General features: G+C 36.9%; 3 protein-coding genes across 4 annotated transcripts; 2 read left to right on the forward strand and 1 right to left on the reverse strand.

Moving 5' to 3' along the window:
• The first annotated feature begins 1,284 nt into the window (after positions 1 to 1,284).
• LOC131981804 (homeodomain-interacting protein kinase 1-like) lies at positions 1,285 to 4,380 on the forward strand. The gene is made up of 9 exons (XM_059346284.1): positions 1,285 to 1,390; positions 1,903 to 2,108; positions 2,238 to 2,429; positions 2,591 to 2,772; positions 2,921 to 3,044; positions 3,140 to 3,259; positions 3,366 to 3,449; positions 3,550 to 3,722; positions 3,837 to 4,380. Exons 1-9 carry the CDS (start codon positions 1,306 to 1,308, stop codon positions 4,378 to 4,380), a joined length of 1,710 nt encoding a protein of 569 aa, XP_059202267.1. The 5' UTR covers positions 1,285 to 1,305.
• Positions 4,381 to 6,680: 2,300 nt separating this feature from the next.
• Positions 6,681 to 9,970, reverse strand: hddc3 (HD domain containing 3). Its single transcript, XM_059349658.1, has 4 exons — positions 9,718 to 9,970; positions 7,987 to 8,042; positions 7,664 to 7,904; positions 6,681 to 6,874 (listed from the first exon to the last, which is right to left on the reverse strand). Exons 1-4 carry the CDS (start codon positions 9,827 to 9,829, stop codon positions 6,744 to 6,746), a joined length of 540 nt encoding a protein of 179 aa, XP_059205641.1. The 5' UTR covers positions 9,830 to 9,970; the 3' UTR covers positions 6,681 to 6,743.
• vps33b (VPS33B late endosome and lysosome associated) lies at positions 9,854 to 23,586 on the forward strand. 2 transcript variants are annotated; one of them, XM_059349625.1, is made up of 24 exons: positions 9,854 to 9,991; positions 10,349 to 10,445; positions 11,403 to 11,483; positions 11,600 to 11,661; positions 11,748 to 11,797; positions 12,749 to 12,816; positions 12,906 to 12,951; positions 13,048 to 13,142; positions 13,785 to 13,889; positions 15,708 to 15,798; positions 15,889 to 15,966; positions 17,353 to 17,426; positions 17,988 to 18,074; positions 18,155 to 18,245; positions 18,319 to 18,393; positions 18,476 to 18,540; positions 18,612 to 18,666; positions 18,761 to 18,807; positions 20,194 to 20,326; positions 20,511 to 20,584; positions 20,689 to 20,790; positions 20,883 to 20,958; positions 22,359 to 22,478; positions 23,360 to 23,586. In XM_059349625.1, exons 2-24 carry the CDS (start codon positions 10,350 to 10,352, stop codon positions 23,437 to 23,439), a joined length of 1,851 nt encoding a protein of 616 aa, XP_059205608.1. In that variant the 5' UTR covers positions 9,854 to 9,991; position 10,349; the 3' UTR covers positions 23,440 to 23,586. The 2 variants fall into 2 exon arrangements, with proteins under 2 accessions (XP_059205608.1, XP_059205616.1); XM_059349633.1 differs by lacking the exon at positions 9,854 to 9,991 and adding an exon at positions 9,999 to 10,188.
• Positions 23,587 to 24,521: the final 935 nt, after the last annotated feature.

Here is a 24,521-nt window from a genome sequence, read left to right on the forward strand (position 1 = left end):
CTGTAATATGGTATTTTTTCTGTACTTTTGGACAAACTATACTACTACATGTATCAATAGAGTACAATCAGGCCACTTCTGCATTTTAAAATTTGACATTTTTGATAAAAATGGTCAAATTTTAAAATGCCTAACAATACTTTAAATTGGTCAAATATAGTTTGTTGATGCATATAAGAGCATAATATGGCCAGAAATGACAGAAAAACACCATATTATGGGATATCCAAAAATGACCAAAGTCATACTATATAGTATGTCAATTTGTGTCAAAAATGGTACAATTTTAAAGTGCTAGAAATGGCCCAATTATCCTCTTTTGATACATGGAGCGACGCCCGGAGCTAGTTCAGGCAGCCCCACCACCACCCCAGCATCCACCTGCCTGCTCCGACGGGGGATTTTACTACATCATTCTCAATACCTGATGTAACTGCCTGAGGAGTGATGAGGTCGGAGCCTAGACGCCAACTCTAATATGTTCTGCTGTTGCAATAAACATACACTGCATCACGTGAGTTGTCTGACTGAAATGTAGTAGTATACTTTGTCCAGAAATAGAGAAAAAAAACACCATATTACAGGATGTCAAAAAATGACCCCCTCAAAAAAAGTCATAATATAGTATGTCGATTTTTGTTAAAAATGCTCAAATTTTTAAATACCTAAAAATTCTTGAAATGGGTCCATCATAGTCTGTTGATACATGTTAGAGCATAATATGGCCAGAAATGACAGAAAAACACCATAAACACCATATCCCATAATATGGTGTTTTTCTGTCATTTCTGATTTTTAACATCATACTATACTATGACTTTTTTTGTGACATTTGGAATGAAATACTATATACAATCCTTTTTGATTGAAATTTTGTATGGATACTATATTATGGCTGGTTTGAATGGATTTCAGTGGGCACATTTTTTGTCCTTAAGGGTCTCAATTTTTTTTACTACACAGTTGATTATTCACATTGGAACAATATACAGTTAACAGTATAACAATAACAATATACAGCTACAGTAAATGGGCTTCATTATATTCCCCATGTTTCTGATAGAAAGTGGTCAACTGCATAAAAAATACATTAAAAATGAGCTTGTCCCAAACAAAAAAACCCATAGAATCTTCTGTCCTTCTCTAGAACGGAACTGCCTTTAGAATGGAACTGGTGCCGTATGATGTAATTAAGAATTCTTAGATATGGCCTATATATCTGGACCTCTGGTCAGTTTACCTTCAGTTGCAAACCGTTCACTACCTACAAGCCAAGTTGGTTAACAGTTAGTCGAAGAAGTTACAATGAAGCGCTTTTGGAAAAAACTTTTTTCTTGCATAATGCCATCAAGTTCAAGTCCAGCCACCTGTTTGACAGCAGATAAAACTGGTAAGAAAAACTGCTAAAACACACACAGTCGTGGGAAGTAACTTGTACTACTTAGTACATTGATTTAAGTACTGTACTTACTTGTATTATGAGTATCTGAATGGTATGCTACTTACTGTGATAACTGAATCGATGATTAAGTTACATTCTGTGCAATTAGTACTTTTGACTTTTGAAACTTTGTTAATTCTTTAAAATGTCAATGCAATACTTGTAATTGAGTACTTTAACACTGTGGTATTGCATCTTTTAATAAAGTAAAGGAACAAAATACTGACCATCAATGTAGTTTAGTGCATATTTCTTCTTGTTAAGTGTATTTGCTCTAATTATTCTACACTCAATGAAATGCTCATATTCAGTATGTGACACATTAGTCTTTTCATGTGGTCATAAAATGATAACCATGCATGTATTTATTTACATGAGCATAGACAGGGTTTTACCTATATATTTGTGTATTTCGTGTTTACTGAATGACCCCCACTAACTCTGTATTGCTTCTTTGTTAGCTGTTGCAGATGAGCAGAAGAAATCAGAGGTCTTTGAGGTGAAAAAAAGTGATGTAGTGTGTGGTGACACAGGTCGCTACCTAGTAAAGAACTTCATTGCTATTGGGAGCTTTGGCAAAGTTGCCAAGTGTGTGAATCTAAACACATCACAGGAAGTAGCCCTCAAGATCCTAAAAGCTGAGGACAGTGCAGCCACCACAAGAGAGGTAGATAACGTCATTCTTTTGGATAATCATCTTTTTTCACACATTTTCTTACTTCGATTGAATTAAATGAACTGCTGACACCGTGCTGTGTCACTTAACCTGGGTATTTTTTTTCTCTTTTCTCCACAGATGAAAATGCTGGAAGCAGTGAGCATTCTTGATTCAGAGAAGAAGAATGTGGCCCAGTTCTTTGAAAAGTTTGAACACAATGGTCAAACCTGTCTAGCTTTTGAACTGCTGGACAGGAGTCTTCACGATCTGCTCAATGACAGAGACTGCATGCCACTGTCTCTCACTGAGATACGGCCAATAGCACAGCAGGTAAGCACTGTGTGACTTTGAACAAGGTGTTAACAAACAATGACAATATATTCAATCAGATAGGGAAGAGGTTAGATATGTAAAACACATTTATTAAAACAGAAAACTGAACTGAAGATTCTGGTCTTTAATCGTCCACATCTTACCCTTTATCTCTGCAGTTGCTGACGGCCTTTGTTGCTCTAAAGCGCATTGGTGTGGTTCACTCAGACCTGAAGCCAGACAACATAATGCTGGTAAACCACCCAGCTGAGCCCTTCAGAGTGAAATTGATAGATTTCGGTGTGTCCTTCTACACCTCGGAGAAGCTACGTGGGTGTTCAATCCAGCCTCTGGGCTACAGGTAGGTTCAATCTGCAAAGCTCCTCTTTGAACTTGTTTGCGGCCGTGTGTTTAAGAAGTGAATTATCCAACAGATGTCATCTCAAGCACATGTTTTAAATTTGAGAAAGTACTTAACATCTTTTGTGATTCTTGTATGTTACACACAGGGCGCCTGAAGTCACCCTTGGTCTCCCTGTCTGCGAGGCCATCGACATGTGGGGTCTAGGCTGTGTGCTTGTTTTGTTGTACATCGGCAACCACGCCTTTTCGATCAAGTGCGAGTACCAGGGTGTAAGTATCCAAACAAAACAGGCTGTTGCATAATGCCACAAACCCAGAAAAGGGACTTGTGTTGGCTGACATGGTTCTTAATATTCTCTCTCCAGATGAAAGCCATTGTTGAGATCCTGGGCCAGCCCGCTGACCACCTCCTCAGTGCTGGTTACTACACCAAAAAGTACTTCAAGGCAAGTCAGCACTTGGAAAACCCAAAATGGTCGCTGAAGGTATGTTAATCAGCTTTGATTTTGCATCCCAATGACAAAACATCTCTTTGAAATAGTTAACAGAACTGAGGAAAAAGTATCTGATTTCTATATTTTTTTCTTGCAGACTCCAGAGGAGTACCAGCTCGACACTGGCATGAAGCCTAAAGGATGGGAGCAGTCTTTTGATAGCCTGGATGGCCTGATCACAGTAAGTGGTCCATTTCATGAGTAAATATTGCATTCATAAAATTCAATGTGTTGCTAAGAGACAGGAAGAAAATAAACAGAATACTTTATTTCAAATTCAGTTTGACACAGACATGCAGGAAATCATTGAGCTGGAGGACCAAATAGGGTTTGTGAGCCTCCTGAAATGCCTCCTCCATACGGACGCTAAGGAGAGGATCACGCCTGAGAAAGCTCTCAAACACCTGTTTATCACAATGTCCCATCTGGAGCATGGCATGAACTCCAGCTTGTAGTAAGTCACTATGTTTCTGGTATCAGTACAGTTGGATAGATTCATGATTGGATGAATGGTCAGATTTATATTCTGACTGACTGGTTTACTCATTGATTGTCTTGATTTATTCAGTGTGGAAGATTCCTTTGATGCAATGCACGTCTGTCTGCTGGATGACTCAGAAGAGGAACTTCCTTCTGATGACCAAGCTGATGAAAGACCTGAAGATGATGGACCTTCAGACAGAACTCAAACACATTGTGAAGTCACCCCTTGCTCCGATGACGGCGTTACGAACATGCCTTGCTCAAATGATGGAGCAGCAGTTGTAGAAGTTACTGGGGCAGCTGAGGAGGAACCAACCATTAACAACAGTGCAGCCAGGCCAGTAGAGCAGGAACTAGCTGTGAGCCACAGTGCAGCCAGTCCAGCTGATGAGGAACCACCTGTGAGCCCCGGTGGAGCCATTCCAGCTGATGAGGAACCACCTGTGAGCCAAGGTGAAGCCATTCCAGCTGATGAGGAACCACCTGTGAGCCCCGGTGAAGCCAGTCTAGCTGAGGAGACGATCTCCACTGACAGGTCCCCTGACGAAGCTCCACCTGCGAAAGCGAAACAGAGTCGGCTGAAGAGGATCCGAAAATTCTTTGGCAGGGCAATAAGGACTCTTTTTTAGGAAGAAGACATGCTAAACTTCAAACATCAAATGGAGTTTTTGTATGTGAAGCCTTTAATGCCTATGTAAATATGTACATTTATTTTTTTCATGCATTTCAATAAATCATCTAATTACATATTTATTTGGTTTCCTGGACATATTTCATGACACAAGCTATGCCATGGTTTTATTCTTATATTCATATAAGCTAATGCAATGCATGGTTCTATGTATCACCCTCATATCACCTACCAATTATCAATTAAGTTGTTTTGTGTTATTATCAGCAGGTAAATGTTGCCTTCCTACTACTTATTATTGCCTGTTATGTGTCAGCATGTCATTCAAAATTAATCCAAATCAAAACTACTTCATCCCTGAGGGGAAATTCAGTTCGTCTGGTAACTCTGGAAGAATCAGACAGCCTGATGGCTGTAGGAGCGAAGGATCTTTTGTATCTGTCCGTCCTGCAACGGAGAGAGAGGAACCATCCACTGCTGTTTTTTGGTCCATTCAGGTTTTGTGTAGTGGATGATCCGGGTATTTTAAGCTTCTTTAAGAAAAAGAAGATGCTCTGCCCCTTTTTGTAGAGAGCGTCTGTGTTTAGGGACCAGTCCAACTTATTATCCAGGTATACACCTAGATACTTAGAACTTGGCACCACCTCCATGTCCATCCCACAGGTATTCACTGGCTGAAGGGGTGGCTTGAGCCTGCGGAAATCTCTGTTCATTTCCTTAGTCTTTGAGGTGTTCAGTAGGAAATAGTTCTTGTGACTCCAGTCACTGAACGCTTTTATCAGTTCCCCATATTCAGATTCCTGTCCATTCCTGATACATGGCATAATAGCAGTGTTGTCCGAGTACTTCTGGATGTGCCAGGACTCAGAGTTGTATTTGAAGTCCGCTGTGTACAGTGTGAACAGGAATGGAGCCACAACAGTCCCTTGTGGAGCCCCTGTGCTGCTCATTAATGTCCCAGAAACACAGTTCCCCAACCTGACATACTGTGGTCTTCCTGTCAGGTAATCTGTGATCCAGGAGATGAAGGAAAGATCCCCTCCCATCTCTGTGAGCTTGTTTTTGAGTATGTTGGTGTTGAATGCGTTTGAAAAATCAAATAACATGATTCTCACATAAGTACCAGTTTCTTCCAGATGAGCAAGGGCACGGCGAAGCATGTAGAGGACAGCATCGTTCACTCCCATGTGTTGTTTGTATGCAAACTGCAGTCTTTGACTTCAGCTCTCAGTAGGCGTAGAATCAGCCGATCCAAGGTCTTCAAGATGTGAGAAGTGAGGGCTACTGGTCTGTAGTCGTTAAGTTCAGCTGGACATTTTATTTTTGGTACCGGCACAACACAGGAAATTTTCCCCTCGCCCCAACTGTAGACTGAGGTTGAAGATCTTGTGGAGAGGTTGACATAGTTGGGCAGCACAGTCCTTGAGCAGCCTTCAGATCATTTAGAAGGTGCGTATCAAAACTAAGAAAAAAAGGAGCAAAGACTTCAAATAAAGAAATAAAGAAGAATAAAGCAAAACAGCAGGAAGAAAACACAAACACAACAAACATTTGCTAATCAACACACACTGATTTATTTTATTTTTAACATTTATATAATAATGTTTACTTGTTATCACCATATCATTTTATTCCCAAAATAAATATTGTTTGTGATTTATATTGTAAAAAAATGAATGAGACATTTTTTAATATTAAGAAAAATGCACTTTTTGCAAGTTTTGAATGTAAAAGTACTCATTGTGAAGAAAAAATGTCCCTTTCTGTGACTGTTATACTATTATATATAATTAGTTTAATATAAACATGCATTCATGTAAAAGCAGAATTTGACTGTAGTTGATTGAGCTGGAGCTCATTTTGAACAATGCTTTTTTGCATTATGCTTAATCTGCTGATTATTTTCATCATTACTCGATTGTTTGGTTTGTAAATTACAGTCAAAACCTCAACATTAATACTGATAAATTAAATAATTAAAAGAAAAAGCAGCAAATCTTCACATTTGTGAATCTAGAACCATGACTTTTTTTCTATTTAAAATAAATTAAAAATGAATCATAAATATACTTAAATATTTAAGCAATTATCAAAATAGTTGAGAATAGATTTTCTGTCAATCTGTGACTTCACTTATTGTTTCAGCTGTAAGTTGTATGTGCAAAATCTTAATTTATAAGTAATTAATAACTAAAAAATTCCAATAATAACTATCAACATCCCTTCAATTAATCTATACAACCAAAATATGAAAAATAAAAAAATAAAAATGAAAGTCCACACAAATGTATATGAAATATGATTTATTTCAATAATCTGCAAATGAAAATGTATTATATGAGTAATTTGAACGCTCTGTCGTCAGAGCTGAACTCCTCTCTGTCGGAACATTTCCTCCAGCTGCTCCTCCAGAGCCGAGCTCGTCCCCTTCAGACCTTTCACCACCTCAGAAGCCCAAACAAAATACTCCTGCACCCGCTCCGCTGTCCACCCTAACACACAAAGAACAAAAGCAAAAATTAATTAATGTCATTAATAAGTATTGTTTGTGTTTCTGAAGCCCGATTTAACTGAAAATAGTTCTCCAAATGTATTATATCTTTGTGATTGAATACCCTACAGTTTTAGGAAATCATTTAGCAATCATTTTAAAAAGAACTAGATATTAAATATAAGATCAGAGATATAAGATATCTCTACTTTCAATAAAAAACAGCAGGTTTTTGGGTGGACTTTTACTATCTCACAAGCTAAATTATACAAACACAATCTGTTTTTACAATAAAGATATAGGTGTGCATAAAAAAACAGGTATATTTTAAGTCTGTGTTTAGTTTTTTAGAGGCTAGAATGTGGATGTGGCTATAAAAGAAAAATGGGTAATTTTTTTCAACATGATTTTACTTTTTTTTACTTTTCTGTCCAGATATTTTTTCTAATTTTAATTTCTTTTAGTATACTTTTTAATTTATCTTTTATTTATACAGGTAATCCCATTAGGATGTGTTGTCTCTTTCTTTAAGTGAGACATGTTGGAGACATACATCAACAGAACCAGGACATTTTCAGAGGACACAGGTGTTAAAGTGATAGAAATAACAATTTGGCACTGCACCTAACAGCTTAAAACTAATAAATGACTATACATTAGATTAAGAGCAGATTTCACATTCAATTGTGTATTAACTATTATATAAAAATGTATGTATATAATGTCAGGTAATGTGAAGGATAAGTTAAATGAATAATAGGAGCAGTGACAGCGTGTGAGAGGAGCTGACCGGCCGGTGTGCAGCGGTTCAGGTCCCGTAGGTTGTACAGTTTATCAGCCAGTTTGACCAGTTTGGCTTGGCGGCTGCAGTGCGGCGCATGCTCCACCTGCTGACGCTTCCTCTCCTGTTTGGGCAGACTTTTATCATCTGTCACCTCCTGAACGATGCGAGCCACAATCGCTCCAAACTTTGCTTCGAGCTCTGCGGGAGTCGTGTCCGTGTCCTCCACCGTGTCGTGCAGCAGAGCAGCCTGCAGGGAAGACCACACACACCATCAGAAATACACCAAAAACTGACAGCAACTCACTCACTGATAATATCTGGTGACAAACCTGCAAAACCTCGATGTCTGTGACGCCTGCTTCATGGCTGAGGATTCTGGCTACTCCTTAAAAGTACACACACACAGCTGTGAGTATCAGAGAGAAGGAAGTCAACAAGAAACATCAGGAGAATTATCACAGCTCACATTAAACAGAGTCTGACACACTAAACTCAGCTGTCCGTCAGCTTCAGGTGTTTAAGATAAAACAGTAATTATTGGTAAAGATGTTCAACATTTTATGAACAGATATACTTCTTTAACCCACACATTACTATTATTTACTACAGTGTTAGGCCTTATGTCAGCCTGTATGTTTATGTTTCATTAACCAAAATTCAAACTGATTTCATTCACTGACACTTTAGCATCAAACTCAATCAGGACAGGTGAAGCTGGAAACATGCAAATAGTTCAATATGTAAAATATGTCGAGACCCAATTCTTTTTTTTCTTCCAATAGTCGTGACACTTGTGGGCACTTGGAAACGTGTTTATGTATAAATTCCATTTAATTACAATTTTTAAAAAAAATGTATCAGAAATTCAATACTTGTTTTTTTTTATGATTTCTGTCTTTCTAACTGTGTTATTCTGCACAAAATGCATGTTTAAATTGTTCCCACTTCTGGCCATGATTGTGCTGATTCCACAGAGCTGCAGGGTTGTTTTTTTTTAAATGGGTGGGGTCGGGCGGGATGAGTAAGAACTAACTCAACATTCATGTTTTTGTTTTTCAATAAAATAATTTAAATTTGACGTTGAATTTGAAGTTCTACTTCCAAATAAATCTGTTGAAATGTGTTTTCATTGTATTATTTTGCATCAATGTCTGCTTATGACATAACAAAATGTTTTATTTATGTTTGGCTATGATACAGTTTGTTTAAATTACCCCCAATTTCCATAATTCCTGTGGAAAGTTTCCAATTTGGAATATTTCCAAAATTCTCCAGTTTAACTTTCCATAGAAAGTTTCTGGAAATTTACTGTAAATCAGTGGTGGAATGTATGTTCAGTTACTCAAAACTTGTACTTAAGTAAGATTTTGAGATACTTGTTCTTTACTTGGGTATTTCAATTTTATGTAACTTTATACTTAACTTTATACTATTCCACTACATTTAGCTGACAGCTTGAGTTACTTTTCAGGTCGAGTTTAAAATGAAAAACATGATCAATCTAAAGATTTCTTTAAAATGAAACCTCATAACAGTATATTAAGTAGTTAAAATTAGCCCTATCTTCACAAAATTTAAACGCTGCTTACATAAATGCATCAATAATATTAATCCAATAATATATTTGGAATATTTAAAACAATCTGAATAGGTCCATTCTGCAGAATGAGTACTTTTACTTTTGATTCTTAGAGTACATTTTGATGCCAATACTTTTGTATTTCAGTAAGTTTTGAATGCAGGACTTGTACTTGTAGTTGAGTAATTTCACAGTGTGGTATTAGTACTTTCACTGCAGTAAGGGATCTTAATACTTTCAACTGGAGATTTGCAAACCTAATCTTTAATAAAACATCATTTATTTTTTGATTATAAACTTTTATTACTATAACGAGTAACTAAAGCTGTCAGATAAACGCAGTATTCCCCTCGTAATGGAGTATAAATTGCAGGAAATGTTACTTGTATGCAATAACTTGAGTAAATGTCCTAAATGATTCTCAGTTCTGAGTTCACCTGCAGCACCTGAAGGCATCACAACAAAGTGAAAGGACTCGTACCGATCGGATGGTTAATATACGGTGTCTCCTCCGGATCTTTACGTCGCTGGTTCCGATGTTTCTCTGCGGCGAAATTAACGGTCTCCAACAACAACACCGCGTCTGAATTCATGTTGAATAAATATCAGAAAATATCACAAAACAGCGACAAGTAACCTGAACTCCGTCTCTCTGAGAAACCCAAACACAGTGCACCGGTCCGTTCCTTTTCGTGTCCGGGTGGAAACGGCACATGATGATGGGGTCGATTCCGCTTTTTTAGCTACGGAAGCAGGTAGCTTTTAATATCGGATAAACGCCCTTTTGTTGATAATGTGACAGTTATTCACTGCTTACGTCATTTTGTTTATTAAGTATATTTTGTGAATGTGGTTCTATACAACTGTCAGCATGTTTACGCTAGTCTTAGCCTTTAATATTCGGGAGATGTGAAGGATGTGTTTTTAGCCTCCCAGCTAACGCAGCTAGCAGGTCAACTACAGTGCATATGTTTGTCATTTCTGTCTGTTTCTGTTGGTTGTAGCCTCTTTGTTACTATATATCATGCTTCAGGAATAATAACACTATATGATATTTCCCCCCTGTGTGTAGGGAATGAGTATTTATTGTCCTGTCCTTATTGTTGACCCAGCATGGCTCATAGTGCCAGGAGAGACTCCCCGGAGCCCCCTGACTTCTCTCTGCTCAAGAGGCTGGCCAGAGATCAGCTCATCTACCTGCTGGAACAGGTAGGAACGAATCACAATGTGTAAATTATTAGTTTGGCTTGGCTGGCTGCCACCTGGCTCCAGCTACAGACACACGGCATGACATGGCATGAATGGCATGTGAACACTGCATATATTAAGGTTTTAATGATGAGTACCCAAATGTCAAAATAGAAAAAATAAGGGACACTTTTACAGGGAATTATAGGGACTATTTGTGTAATTATGAAGTAGCTGCTGCAAAGCAGATGTTGCACTGATGACCACACCCAATGTGTCATCAACCAATTTTTTTTCCCAAAAAATCAAGTACTTATCTATGTTTTGTTATTGAAAAACATCCCTAAGAAGTAATGTCTTTATTTACAAAGTCTGACCTTCCTCTCTGTTATAGAGCTCCAGTGTTCATGGATGAATGAATGAGCCACACTGTTGCACTGCTCCTTCATCACCATTAACATACACACTTATTTTTACTGATTCCCACAACAAATACAAACTAAAAGCACCAAATGTGATTAATTCACAGTTGAAAACAGTCCCCCAAAATGCAAATTCCTTCAGTCACAGTACTCCTGTTTGCAAATAATTAATAATTAATGCCAAGCTGTTTTCGAAAATTAATTTTCCTTTCATAGTATAGTGTTTTTGTGACCAAAGAGATAAGCTGCCAGCTGAGTGCCACAAACTGGCAGAGTAGGTTTTAATATTTTCATAGAATTTATTAGCAATAGAAAAAAAGAAATGCTGAGAACCAACATTGATGAATGTGTTGAATGATTCCAACACACAATCATTGAATTTTACTATACAAACTCTCTTTTTTGCATGTTCTGTGTCACACCTTTGGCAAAGACTGAACATATATGCTTTTACTCTGCAAAGTTACAAAATAGATAAATTTAATAGCCAGAGAATCCTGTTTGTGTTGCACACAGTAACCTGAATCTCTTCCATCACCGTCTCTTTGTCACACAGCTACCGGGGAAGAAGGACCTCTTTATCGAGTCGGACTTGATGAGTCCGCTGGATCGTATTGCCAATGTATCAACACTAAAGGTGAACCTAATCAGCTGTCACTCATCTGACTCTTTAGATAAAAGAAGAAACTCTAAAGAACAGCTGCAGTTTCAAAATCCTTTCAAAACATTCTGCCTCTTCTTTTTTTTTTACAGCAACATGAAGTCGATAAACTCTACAAAGTGGAATATAAACCTATTGTCAGCACCTCAGATCAGTGAGTCCTGCACCGTTTATACATCGTTTAACACACACACACACACACACACACACTGTCCTGATGTGAATGTTCCTCTCTTACAGGTTGTGTTTTCTGATCCGGCCAAGAATACAAACTGTCAAATGGATATGTGGTAAGAAGAATCTTTTCACAGACTTTTAATGTGACTTTTAATAACATTTTATGAAACTGAAACATTACAAATTATGTTTGAGTGTGTATTTATATGATGATGGTGATGATAATAATAATAATAGTAATAATAATAAACTGTATGTTTACAGCATCTTTCTAAACAAAGTTACAAAGTGTTTTTTATGGTTGAAACTGGAAGAAAAAACATTTCAGAACTCGAAAAAAACAAAACAACAGTAGAGATTAAAATTGAATTAAAATACCCCAAATAGTTTAAAAAAAATAGCAACCAATATAATTAAAACGAATAAGATGTGTTGGAAATAATCTGATGTACTTGCACTGATATATAGCTTTATGTAAGCTGGATGGATAGATTAGTAAAAGACTCAAATCTTATAAACATCACCGAAACAAATGCAGAATGATATTTGTTTGAAAAAGCACTTAAAGCTTTGTTCTGTTTACATCAAGTATTCATTGTTGGGTTCTTTACTGTTTTAGTCGAGTAAAATTTAGAATACCTGCAAATCCTGTAGCTGAAGTTAGAACATGAAAAACATAAAAAAGTGGAGATCCAGTTGTGTGACAGTGTTGGTTGGTTGTATCAGTGTTTTCACTGTAACAGATCATCAAATCATACATTTAGAGCCGGTACTTTATTGGCACCAACACAAATGTGTATTGAAATGTATTGAAACTGTACAAAAGGTAGCATTACATCTCTTGTTAGACTCATAATCTAATGAACTCATTTGTTCATCACACATATTCTGTTTTAAAATGAAAATGTTGGAATGTTTTTTGGTGAAAAGTCTGTTTATATAAAAGGTTCATAATTGCGCTTGAATTAAAAGCGTGACACAGTAATATCAAACTGCAGTATTCCTTGATTCCTGTAAATGAGCCTAATGCTAAATAATTAATGCTGTATTCCTTGTTGTTGCAGATGTGGCCAACGCAGACAAGGCAGTAGGAAAGTTTAGGAGATACAAGATCATTTTTACCCCTCAGAAGGTATTTCTGCTCAGCTGATGTGCACACACTCTACTTTATTTTGAAAGAAGTTGTTGATATTAACCTGCCAACACTCATGTGTTGTCCAGTTTTATGCGTGTGAGGCGGTGCTGGAGGAGAAGGGAATCTTTGGAGGTGAGCCTCCTCCTCTCTCTTCACCTTTCTGTTTTAGTGGCAGTAATCAGTGTTGGTGAGAAGAAGAGTTAACAAAGTGTTTCTGTTTCCTGGCAGACGTGACGACTGACGAGTGGTCGTTCTACCTCCTTCCTCTGGACGATGACATCATCAGTCTGGAGCTGCCGGAGTTCTTCAGAGACAACTTCCTGGTAAATAATGTTTAGTTGATTAATTATTTAGACTTTGAGTCAATTCTTTGGTTCCAGCTTTTATAATGTGATCCAGGAAATACAGTCATGCTTTCTTGTTAATTTTAATGCCTGGTACAACTAAAGGTACATTTGTTTGGACAAATATAATGATAACAAGAAAAATAGCTCATAAGAGTTTAATTTAAAAACTGATATCTAGACATTTTCCTTTTTTTTAAATTATGATTTTGGTTATTATCAAGAAAACCATGGAAAATGTCTAGATACCAGCTCTTAACTTAAAGTCTTATCAGCTATTTTTGTTGTGATCATTATATTTGTCCAAATAAATGTACCTTTAGTTGTACCAGGCGTTAAAATGAAGAATGATGAAAGAAATTGAAGAAAACAATGGTCTAATATTTTTTTTCATGACTCTATGTAGTGATTCAGTCAGCATGTCTTTTAATGCTTCACTAACAAAAATAATCAACAATATAATAATAATATTTATTAATAAAGGTTGCAGAACGCTTAATGCCCGATTTTAGTGATTCATCTTCTTTTAAAAGGTCCGACACAGTCGTTTATAATTAATTGATTAATAATTTATCTTGATATCAGTACGTTAAATGTAATTGGAGCTCACACTTTGTTCAGGCTGGCGACCAGCGCTGGGTGAGGACGGCTGGCAGCGCTCTTCACCTGCTGCACTCGCTCTACGGCCCGTTCTCTAAGGTCTACGGCATCGGACGATGTTCCAAGGTGAGACCAAGAACAAGTTTAACTCTCAGATCTATCATGAAGTGATTTAGCTTCACCTGAATTCTGGTCACTTTACTGCTTTATAATTCGCTTAATGGTCTTAGTCCAGCCTGTTATTCTGATTTACTTTCATCCTATGAACCCTCGAGGACCCTCAGGTCTTCTGGGAGTCTTTTAATAAAACCAAAAGTTAGAATGAAACTCCTGAAGACCTGAGGGCCTCAGAGACGCTTCAGATGTTTTTTTTTATTTTTATCCCATGATTTTGTAACCCATTTTATTTATCACCCAGTTTTTCCTATCATGATCCTGGGCGCTACCTCGTCCCTGTCGGTCTGGGGAGAGCCCTGAACTGGCCACATGCTTCCTCCGATACATGCGGAGTTAGCAGACCGCTTCTTGTCACCCATCAGGCGCCCCGACCGACCAGAGGGAGGCTGCATAGCGACCAGGATCAATGCATGTTTTTGTGAGAGGTCCCTGTAAGGGGATCCTCGGGGGACACGGGGAGAACATGCAAACTCCACACAGAAAGGCCCTTTTTGCCGACACTAGCTTTATTACTTTTTATTGCTATTATTCTTATTATTTATTTTTGTTTTTATTTTATTTTATTTTATTTTATCTTGTCTTACCTTACTTTATTTTTCATTTATTTTATCTAATTAATTTCTAAGCTGCCTCCAGTGTTTCCTCACTGCTCCACGTTGAGATGGATCTTCCTCAGTCTGTGCTTTGTTTATAATGGGGTGGAGGGTTACATTACATTACTTTACATGTAATTTAGCTGATTTTAGCTTTTGTCCAAAGCGACTTACAATAAGTGCATTCAACCTGATGGTACTAGACATAGACCACAGGAATCAAGTAAGTACATAACTTTAAGAGCCAACTGTCATTGCAACAGGAGTGCTATATGTTAAAGAAGAGAAGAAGAGAAAAAGGAGCATTAAAAAAAAAAGAAAATTCTATTTTTTTTATTAAAAAAAAAAAAAAAAAAAAAAAAAATATATATATATATATATATATATATATATATATATATATATATGTTAGGTGACCATGACTTAACCGAGGTATTGTTGGAAGAGGTAGGTCTTGAGCCTGCGGAGGAAGATGTACAGGCTGTCTGAGGTCCTGATGTCGGTGGGGAGCTCGTTCCACCATTTGGGAGCCAGGACAGAGAAAAGTCTGGAAGTGGTTTTGAGGCGAGTTGACCCACGCAGGGTGGGAGTCGCCAGCTGTTTGGCTGATGCAGAGCATAGAGGAAGGACAGGGGTGTAGAGTTTGACAAGGTCCTGGATGTAAGTAGGACCTGAGCCATTAGCAGCGGAGCTAGAGAGAGCTAGTCTTGAGCTCTAAGAGCTAGAGTCTTGAAGCGTATCCGCGCAGCCACCGGTAGCCAGTGGAGGGAGCGGAGGAGGGTGTTGTGTGGGAAAATTTGGGAAGATTGAAGACCAATCGAGCAGCTGCATTCTGGATGATTCTGGGTTGGGGCTGGATGGAGGGTGTTTGCTTGTTTTTATGTTTTATAATAATTATAATTTTTAAATTATTAAATTAAAAAAAAAATTTCATGTGAAGCACTTTGTGTTATATTTCTCTTGTATGAGAAGTCCTGAACATATAAAGTTTGATTGATTGATTGATTGTTTCTGCTGTGAGCTGCCTTCATCCTGTGTGTGTGTGTGTGTGTGTGTGTGTGTGTGTGTGTGTGTGTGTGTGTGTGTGTGTGTGTGTGTGTGTGTGTGTGTGTGTGTGTGTGTGTGTGTGTGTGTGTGTGTGTGTGCGTGCGTGTGTGTGCGCGCGCGCTGTCAGATGGCGTACGAGTCGTGGAGGGAGCAGGTGGAAGAGGGAGAACAGAGAGCTCGTCAGGCTGAAATAGGAAAAGTTTTTCTCATCGACAGAGGTGAGAACACCTGAAGCATTAATGACTGTGTGAGTGTGTGAGACGCTGAGCTGATTTCTGTCCTCACCAACATGTTCTTTGTGTTTGCAGATGTGGACTTTGTCACTCCTCTGTGCTCACAAGTCGTCTATGAAGGATTGGTGGACGATATATTTAGAATCAAATGTGGTGAGTTTTAGAGCAGTCTGTGGAGAGTTGACTGTGTTTCTCTGCTCGCACTAAAACACCTGAATGAAAGAGAAATGTCTAAATCTGCTGCTTCTTAGATAGTTAAACATCTGTTCAGTCCACCAGTTTCAAATATTGTTTTCCCCATTTGTCTCTCAGACACAAAAACATATAAAATTGGATGCAGGTCCAAAAATACAAAAGTTTAAATAAAATAATAATTTGATTGCAGATCATAAATACTGGCTGTTAACCAGGACGTTTTACTTAGAGGTTAATCAACTCACAATTTTATGATATATTTCTCAATGTCCTTTGACAAAGTAATAGTTTTATTATTGAGATTTTAAAAATGTATTTGCTATTATTTTTGCAAAATAACTACTTTTTCTTGGATGATATGTTGTCCCAAAATTCATTGCCATAAACAATATTATTGTCATTTTATGCCACTGATATAATGATAATATATAATTGCATAATAATGTAAGAAGTTATTAAGAATATTTATTAAACATTGGAATTGGAATGTAAATAATTATTATAATATCTTATATTCATTAAAAAATTAAAATAAAACTGCACAACTAAAGCAATAAATTAAATGGACTCTTTTAACCAAAAATGCACTTAAATATGACAAAATATTGTTGATATTGTACGATTATATGGACATGACCTCGATCATTTTTGCAGAGCTCGATAAACTGATATTGTAATTATTGTGCAAGGCTTGAAATATAAATGAAAATATGTATATTTTGAGACTTTTTCTCAGACAAGGACATTTTAAGAGGGCTAATAGAGTTTTATATTTATACTATACTTATACTTACTTATACTGCACTGTGTATATCTGCATATATTTAAATATATTTATTTTTGATGTTCATACTACTATATGCAACAACCTATTTAACCTATTTAACATGCTAAAATATATTTTCTCCAATGTGCAATATCTGTAAAAATGCAAAGTACTTAAAGGAATCAAACAAACACAAAAAATATATATTATTAATCAATGCCAAATAGCGGAAATGAATGTATAGAATGTGTAAAGAACGTATGTCTTTTTTAAATATTCTTTATTCTGTCTTCTATGTCTATGTGTCTGTATCGTGAGCTGGTGTGAGGACTAAATTTCCCCACTGCGGGATAAATAAAGTGTTATAATTACAGTCTTATAAATCTCACACTGTGAGAAAGTGTGAATGATGAACTGTGGAATAAATAATAATAAAAGTAGTATGAATACTCAAAGCTGCAGCTCAGACTTCATGTTTTCCTGCAGAGTTCAAACTTCTCAGTTGTGTAATGAATCTCTGGTGGCAGATCTGTTGTCTCACGTTTGTGAGTTGTCTCATCACTTGGTCTGTTCTGCAGGATGTGTGGAGTTCGGTCCTGACGTTACCTCCTCTGACAAAAGTATTAAAGTGATGCTGAACGCTCAGGATAAGGTGGGTTTGGTTCTGCTGATATTAGAAATACAGTGAAGGAAATAATTATTTGGTCCCTTGCCGATTTTTGCAAAATTTTTCCTCTGACAAATAAATATACAGTCTAGAATTTAATGGTAGGTTTATTTAAACAATGAGAGACAGAATATTAAAAAAAGAAGAAAATCACATTCTAAAATGTATTTGCTTTTGATTGAGTGAAACAACTATTTGTACTCTACCAACCAGCAAGAATTCTGGCTCCCACAGACTAATTTTGCGCCCATGAGGCCCACAAATTAATCCTCTCACTTTAATAAAATACTCCTAATCTCAATTTGTTACCTGTATAAAAACACCTGTCCACAGAATCATTCAACCAGATTCCAACCTCTCCACCATGGGCAATTGTTAGAATAAACCTACCATTTAAATTAAAGACCATTCATTTATTTGTCAGTGGGAAAATTTAGCAAAAATCGCAAAATCGGCAGGGGATCAAATCATTATTTCCCTCACTGTATATTTCACTGTACACACTTTTAAATTAAATCTCTGTCTGAACTCTCAAACGTCTCGTAGGTCTTCAATGAAATCAGAAACGAGCATTTCTCCAACGTCTTCGGCTTCCTCAGTCAGAAAGCCAGGAATCTGCAGACTGCATATGATGTGAGTGAATGTTTATTATTACCCTTAAATTCTCAGTGATTTGAACAAGCTAAGACTCTATTAAACTTAATTCTCTGCAGAAGCGCCGGGGGATGGACATAAAACAGATGAAGACGTTTGTATCAGAGGAACTAAAAGGATTAAAACAGGAACATCGTCTGTTGAGCCTGCGTGAGTGTTGCTGCAGAATAATGTTTATGATGTGTATCAACTAATATTTGCTGATGAGCTCATGTTCTTTCAGACATCGGAGCTTCTGAATCGATCATGAAGAAGAAGACGAGGCAGGATTTTCAGGAGCTGCTGAAGACAGAACACTGTGAGAATCCCATGCAGATATTAGAGTCAGGTTTCAGTTCAACGTGTCCCTTCATCATTAATGTTCCTGCTTTCTCTTCCAGCTTTACTTGAAGGATTCGAAATCCGTGAAAGCATTTCTTACATAGAGGAGCACATCAACAGACAGGTGCGTTAGAAACGGGTGAAATAATAATGGTTTAATGCTGGAAACTCATTTATTCTTTTATTATTTTTAAGGTTTCCATGATAGAAAGTCTGCGGCTGCTTTGTCTTCTGTCTATCACAGAAAACGGTGAGTCGTCTTCATGTATAATTATATAATTTCAAAGACAGATTCAGTTTATTCTCACGCTGTGTTAATACCTGTGTGATGTGTTTTCTTTCAGGACTTCTGCCAAAAGATTTCCGCTCATTAAAAGCACAATATCTACAGGTGAGATTTTTAGAGGTTCATAAATAAACTGTAACTTTTTTAACTAAACACAGAAAATATTTGCCTTAAAAAACAAATTCTTATGTTTGTCTTGATAGAAGTAGATTTTTTTTTTACACATGCTCTCCATAACCATAAGTTTCAATTTTTGATGGAAACCACTTCATCAGGATCGGCTGCCATATAAAATCTATGAGAACCAATATATCTTCCAAACCACTCAGAAGGTCAATCTTGGTGTCAAAATATACATTTTCTGGGTCAAGGAATCACTTAAAGCTATTGAGAATATCACTAGCTGATTATTTGATCAAATAGATATGGATCATGTATTTCCGTAATTTCCAAATCAGTTCCTTAGCGGTAGGACATGTTACTGAAACTAGCAGCTTCCTCTTTTTTTTTTTTTTTTTTTTAAAGATTATTTTTTTGGCATTTTGTTGCTTTATTGATAGTGAGAGATAGAAAGGGGGTGATAGAGGGGAAGACATGCGGCAAAGGGAGCTCAGGCCGGATTCGAACCCGGCTCCGCCACAGCACACGGCATACATGGTTAGCGCTCTACCGGTGTGAGCCACCGGGACGCCCCCAGCTTCCTCTTTTTTAAAGAAAAAGAAAAAATATATATATATATTTTCTGTGGAATATTTTCTGAACTTTGTATTTCTCATGTGGTGCCAATTAGCTTAGGATATTTTTTTTACCCTAACATAGGCTGTTTTGTGTTTGTTTCTTTACCTACAAATGATTCAAGTATTCAGACGGATGGATGATCAGAGAAAAGACAGATTTGTGTGCTGTAAACACTCTCACACTTTCGTACCTGGTGAAAATGTTTTATATTTTCTGGGTATGTTGTTGTCTTCAGGATCATGTTTGCTTTGTTGATGAAACAACAGGAATATAAAAGAGAATAGAGATAGAGTGCATAATAACACAGTTATCATAATCGCACCTTTAACACGAGACAGACGACAACAGAACAGATTCTGTAAATATATCAAAATAAATGCTGTTGGCTGTTTAGTGTATTTAGAGGTACACATACTGTTTTCTTCTTGATTTGTGCGTGTGTTGCCCTGCACCTAGTTAGGTAAAGTAACAAGTAAAAAAGGAGAATTTACCATAAATACCCACAAGAGGCCAAAATATTTGTCCAACAATGTGCTATTTCCATCTGTTTCAGTGGCGGTTTGCTAAAAACTGAAACACCCAGCTCTTATAAGAAAGAAGTCTGTTTGAACAAAGTATTGAAAGTATTGAAAAAATGGATGAACACACATTGTTTTTGGTCTTTTAGACTTGTAGACAATGAGTTAAATCTAAAATTGTCTCCAGGAGCTTCTGGTCCTAATGTAAAGCATTTTCTCCATTTGCCCTCTTCAGAGCTACGGAGTGAACCACCTGTTCACATTTGCCAACCTGAAGCAGCTGGGTCTGCTGGTGGAGCAGCAGCCGGGGGAAACGCTGACTGTGATGGAAAGCAAAGTGGGAAAACTGGTCAACGACAAAACTGCAGGTGAAAAAAAGTCATCGTTTTGTGTTTGAAGTCCAGTTAAATCACAATCTCTCCCTCCTCTTCTCTCCATATGCACGAGCCCAATGAGTAGTTTTATGAATGTTAGAAGACAGATCTCAAAATGGCATTAAATTGGTCTAATTCTCTCTATTTTTATTGATTTTATTCTTTCTTTTTCCCCCAGGAAAGCTGACTGACGCCTTCTCTTCTCTGGCCAAGAAGAGTCATTTCAGAGCCCTGAGCAGAAAGCTCAACCTGGTAACTTATCATCATCTTATTATTGTTTCATTATGTCACAGAATGCCACTCAGAATGATATTTTGTCCTCATTATGCTAAATAATGATTATATTTTGTTCAAAGGTGCCAAAGTCAGATGAAGAATATGACCTGCGAGTCCCACGAGACATGGCCTACATCTTCAGCGGCGCCTACGTCCCTCTGAGCTGCAAACTCATCGAGCAGGTACGCAAACACAATTCCCTTTTTTTCCCTTTAGTGTCATTAAGGTGAAACTTTAATTTCCTCAATATTATTCCTGCTGTGGTGATGTGCAGGTGTTGGAGCGTGATGGCTGGACGGGGCTTGAAGAAGTCACCAGGCTGCTGAATGGACATGAATTTGCTGTTACAGGTCAGATCACAAGGAGATATTAATATAATATTGTCAGCGAATTAGCTGTTTTAGTGTAATTAGAGGTACACTTCAATTGTATTTTAGATGCATTTATGGATAGATCTTCCTCTCACCCACTCAATCCTCTAAACTCTACGGTTGTGCTAAACAATTTAATGAAACCACTGGATCTTGTCAATGTCTGGAAGCTTCAGCATCCCACAGAGAGAGTATTCTTTCTTCTCGCAAGTCAACAGCACCTACAGGTGCATCTCAATTAATTAGCATATCATAGAAAAGTTTATTTATGTCAGTAATTCAACTCAAAAAGTGGAAATTACACATTATATAAATTTAGATCCATTACACACAGAATGAAACATTTCCTGTCTTAATTTATTTTACATTTACATTTAATGAAGACCTAAAATTCAGTGTCTTAAAAAAGTTTTAATATTACAAAAGACCAATTTTAAAAAGTATGTTTAATATGGAAATGTTGGCCTCTGAAAAGTATGTATGTATGTATGTATGTATGTATGTATACTTGGTTGGGGCTGTTTGACTTGAACTACTGGAAATAGACTTTTCCATCATATTCTGATGTATTGAGATGCACCTGTATACTAGGATTGATTACTTTTTAACTGACTCTAAACTAACGCCAGCAATATCCTCAACAAAGTATTTGAGGCTGTAGAAACCCAATTAATGTCAGCTTTCTACAGTAAATTAAATCTTTAATGTAAACAACAAACCTTCTTTCTGTTTTCCTGCTTTCATGGTAGGGGATTACAGAAACCTGATTTCCTCAGCTAGCTGGAGGAAGATGGCCATGTATTAGTGTAAATGGGTTTCTTATTGGCTGTTTTCTTGTAAAAATGACTTCAGACAGCTGATGACAGAACAGTGGCAGGATGAAAGGAAATATCATTACAGTAGTGATTCATCCTGAAGAAAGTCTGACTGAATTCTGAAACTAAGAAAATCACCTCTAGAAGTCTAAATCAGTTGTTTTCTGTCACTTTTAGTCCAATTCAGACACATTTGCATTGTGAACTTTTCCTGCAATGTTTAATCTCCCAGTTAAAGTTCAATTTCTCTGCAAATGTCTAATATTTTAGTAAGTATCTATCTATCTATCTATCTATCTATCTATCTATCTATCTATCTATCTATCTATCTATCTATCTACTTGTTGAAAACTGCGGAAAAAAGGGCAGAACATCAGGAAAAATAACTTCATAACTTTTATCATTACAACACAGTTAAAAGTCAGTGACTGTCAAACCTACTGCATGTGTGTGTGTGTGTGTCTATACAGTGTATGTGTAGTCAGATATGTTGTGTAACCTGTTTTCTCAGAGTCTCACTCACTGTTTAAACATCACGAGTATAAACTGTTCGTCTCTTGTCAGGTAACAACGGAGCGGATCTGAAAGCGAAGAACGACGCTCAGCGCATCGTCCTCGTCATGTTCCTCGGCGGCTGCACCTTCTCTGAGATCTCAGCTCTGCGTTTCCTCGGCAGAGAGAAAGGTAAACATCACCTGAGTGCTGATGTTGCAGGAGGATACTTGTAGTTTTCATTTCCAAGAGTGAACCAATCATCAAGACCTCCACACCCACCCCCCAACTTCATTTAGTTTCAGTGTACGGTCACTTTAGTACTGTATCTGTACTGTACTTGATTATAAATTAGTATTAATTATATTAATTGGAACTTTCCATTTTATGTAACTTTATACTTCTACTCCACTACAAAGAAAAGCTCTATTTCAACTCAAGTAAATATTGATTTGTCATTTATGTATTACTGGAAACTTTAAAATACATATACAGTCATGGAAAAAAATATTAGACCATTGTTTTCTACAATTTCTTGTCCATTTTAATGCCTGGTACAACTAAAGGTACATTTGTTTGGACAAATATAATGATAACAACAAAAATAGATATTAACCAAAATCATTATCAAGAAAACCTTAGAAAATGTCTAGATATCCGCTCTTAAATTAAACTCTAATCAGCTATTTTTGGTGTTATCATTATATTTGTCCAAACAAATTTACCTTTAATTGTACCAGGCATTAAAATGTGAAAGAAAGCAAGGAGAATACAAGGTTGGTCTAATATTTTTTTCCATGACTGTATGAAGTGTATATATGTATGATTGTCTGATTTTCTGCAGACAAATTTCCAATTTCAGACTGTTAAGCGGACTGAAAGACTTCCAGATTACCCCAACAGTGAATTGTAATGTATTAACTGAAAGTGTACCAATGCCAAAAATGCAATCCTTTCTATGCAACTACGTGTACTTTATTTAATTAATGATGCACTTGTTGCATCATGTAAAAAAGACCTGAAAGTGGGTCTAAGAATGTAACTAATAAACCTCACTGTTTTCTCTTCTGCAGGTTGTAAATTCATTGTGGTAACGACTGCAATTACAAACAGTTCAAGGCTCCTCGAGACTTTGCTTGACAACCACGTTTGAATCCCGTCATGATAACAGAAACTGAGACATTCCTGCAGCAGCTCGTCACGCATTCCCTCCAGCACACAGATGGAAAATGTTCACTTCCGGTCTGTGTCTCACAACGAAGCAACTGTAAACATGTACAAAGTCAATAAATGTTTTTAACTCATTGGTTGCTTGTTTTCTTCCCTTTATTTGGGTCCTGGGTACTTTACTTCAGTATTTCCCTTTTATGTAGCTTCATACTCTACTGGATCTCATAGACAAACACTGTATTTTTTACTCCACTTTCAGATTACAATTGTTCATACCCTTCCTGTTTAGTGAAAACAAACAAATAGATTTGAATGTTTGTAATAAACTGAAAGTCTTTTTTATATTGACAAACTCCTACTTCTTCATCTCAAATTATTTTAAAACCATCTTGGCCTCAGGTGGAAAATGCATCATCACAAAGCTAAAAACGTCTCTTTTTCTGACTTTTTAGATATGTGTGGTTCTCACAGGACAGCCACACCACAAACATGATTATCTTATAGAATATGATGCATTGCTGTAGAAAAAACTACCCAATATACAATATATAAAAAATGAAAATAAACAAAACCTTCAACATCTACAGCAGTAAAATACCACATGCATATTAATCAAAAACATCACACATCATAATAAAACCCTGACATGGAACATTTTACTGCACATTAAGTCCTTTTTTAAATATATTGGGTACATTTGCTCTTGGTATTTACATACTTTTTCTTCAATAAAGTTGAAATGGATAGTTTTACTCATAGTTGAGTATTAATTACAGTGTGGTATTTATAAATGCATTCTGAATACTTCTTCCTAGTCTGGCATGAAGTGAATTCTTCAGTCAAATATTAACAGCAGCTCCATTGTTGCATGAAGTGTCAAACTGCTGCTAAACTTCACCACACCCTCTATGAAACTAGTTTGTTTGTTTTTAATCATGAGGTCTCCTGTGGTGGGCGGATCACTTCCATGATCCAAACCAGCAGCCACTAACGGCCGGCATTGGTTTAACACAACAAGCGCTCTCACAGAGCGAGCCAATCAGAGAGCAGAAAGCCGCGGTACGC

The sequence above is a fragment of the Centropristis striata genome, chromosome 2 (assembly GCF_030273125.1).
Source record: "Centropristis striata isolate RG_2023a ecotype Rhode Island chromosome 2, C.striata_1.0, whole genome shotgun sequence".
NCBI classification, from domain to species: domain Eukaryota; kingdom Metazoa; phylum Chordata; class Actinopteri; order Perciformes; family Serranidae; genus Centropristis; species Centropristis striata.

Excerpts from the sequence above, each read along its gene's own strand:
- LOC131981804 (XM_059346284.1), top strand. The coding sequence starts at position 1,306 with ATGAAGCGCTTTTGGAAAAAACTTTTTTCTTGCATAATGCCATCAAGT. Across the intron at positions 1,391-1,902 it reads TTTGACAGCAGATAAAACTG|CTGTTGCAGATGAGCAGAAG; the intron begins GTAAGAAAAACT and ends CTTCTTTGTTAG. Across the intron at positions 3,450-3,549 it reads GCCTGGATGGCCTGATCACA|TTTGACACAGACATGCAGGA; the intron begins GTAAGTGGTCCA and ends TTTCAAATTCAG.
- hddc3 (XM_059349658.1), bottom strand. The coding sequence starts at position 9,829 with ATGAATTCAGACGCGGTGTTGTTGTTGGAGACCGTTAATTTCGCCGCA. Across the intron at positions 8,043-9,717 it reads GTATATTAACCATCCGATCG|GAGTAGCCAGAATCCTCAGC; the intron begins GTACGAGTCCTT and ends TGTACTTTTAAG. Across the intron at positions 7,905-7,986 it reads CAGACATCGAGGTTTTGCAG|GCTGCTCTGCTGCACGACAC; the intron begins GTTTGTCACCAG and ends TCTTCCCTGCAG.
- vps33b (XM_059349625.1), top strand. The coding sequence starts at position 10,350 with ATGGCTCATAGTGCCAGGAGAGACTCCCCGGAGCCCCCTGACTTCTCT. Across the intron at positions 12,817-12,905 it reads TCATTTTTACCCCTCAGAAG|TTTTATGCGTGTGAGGCGGT; the intron begins GTATTTCTGCTC and ends TGTGTTGTCCAG. Across the intron at positions 20,959-22,358 it reads ACATGAATTTGCTGTTACAG|GTAACAACGGAGCGGATCTG; the intron begins GTCAGATCACAA and ends GTCTCTTGTCAG.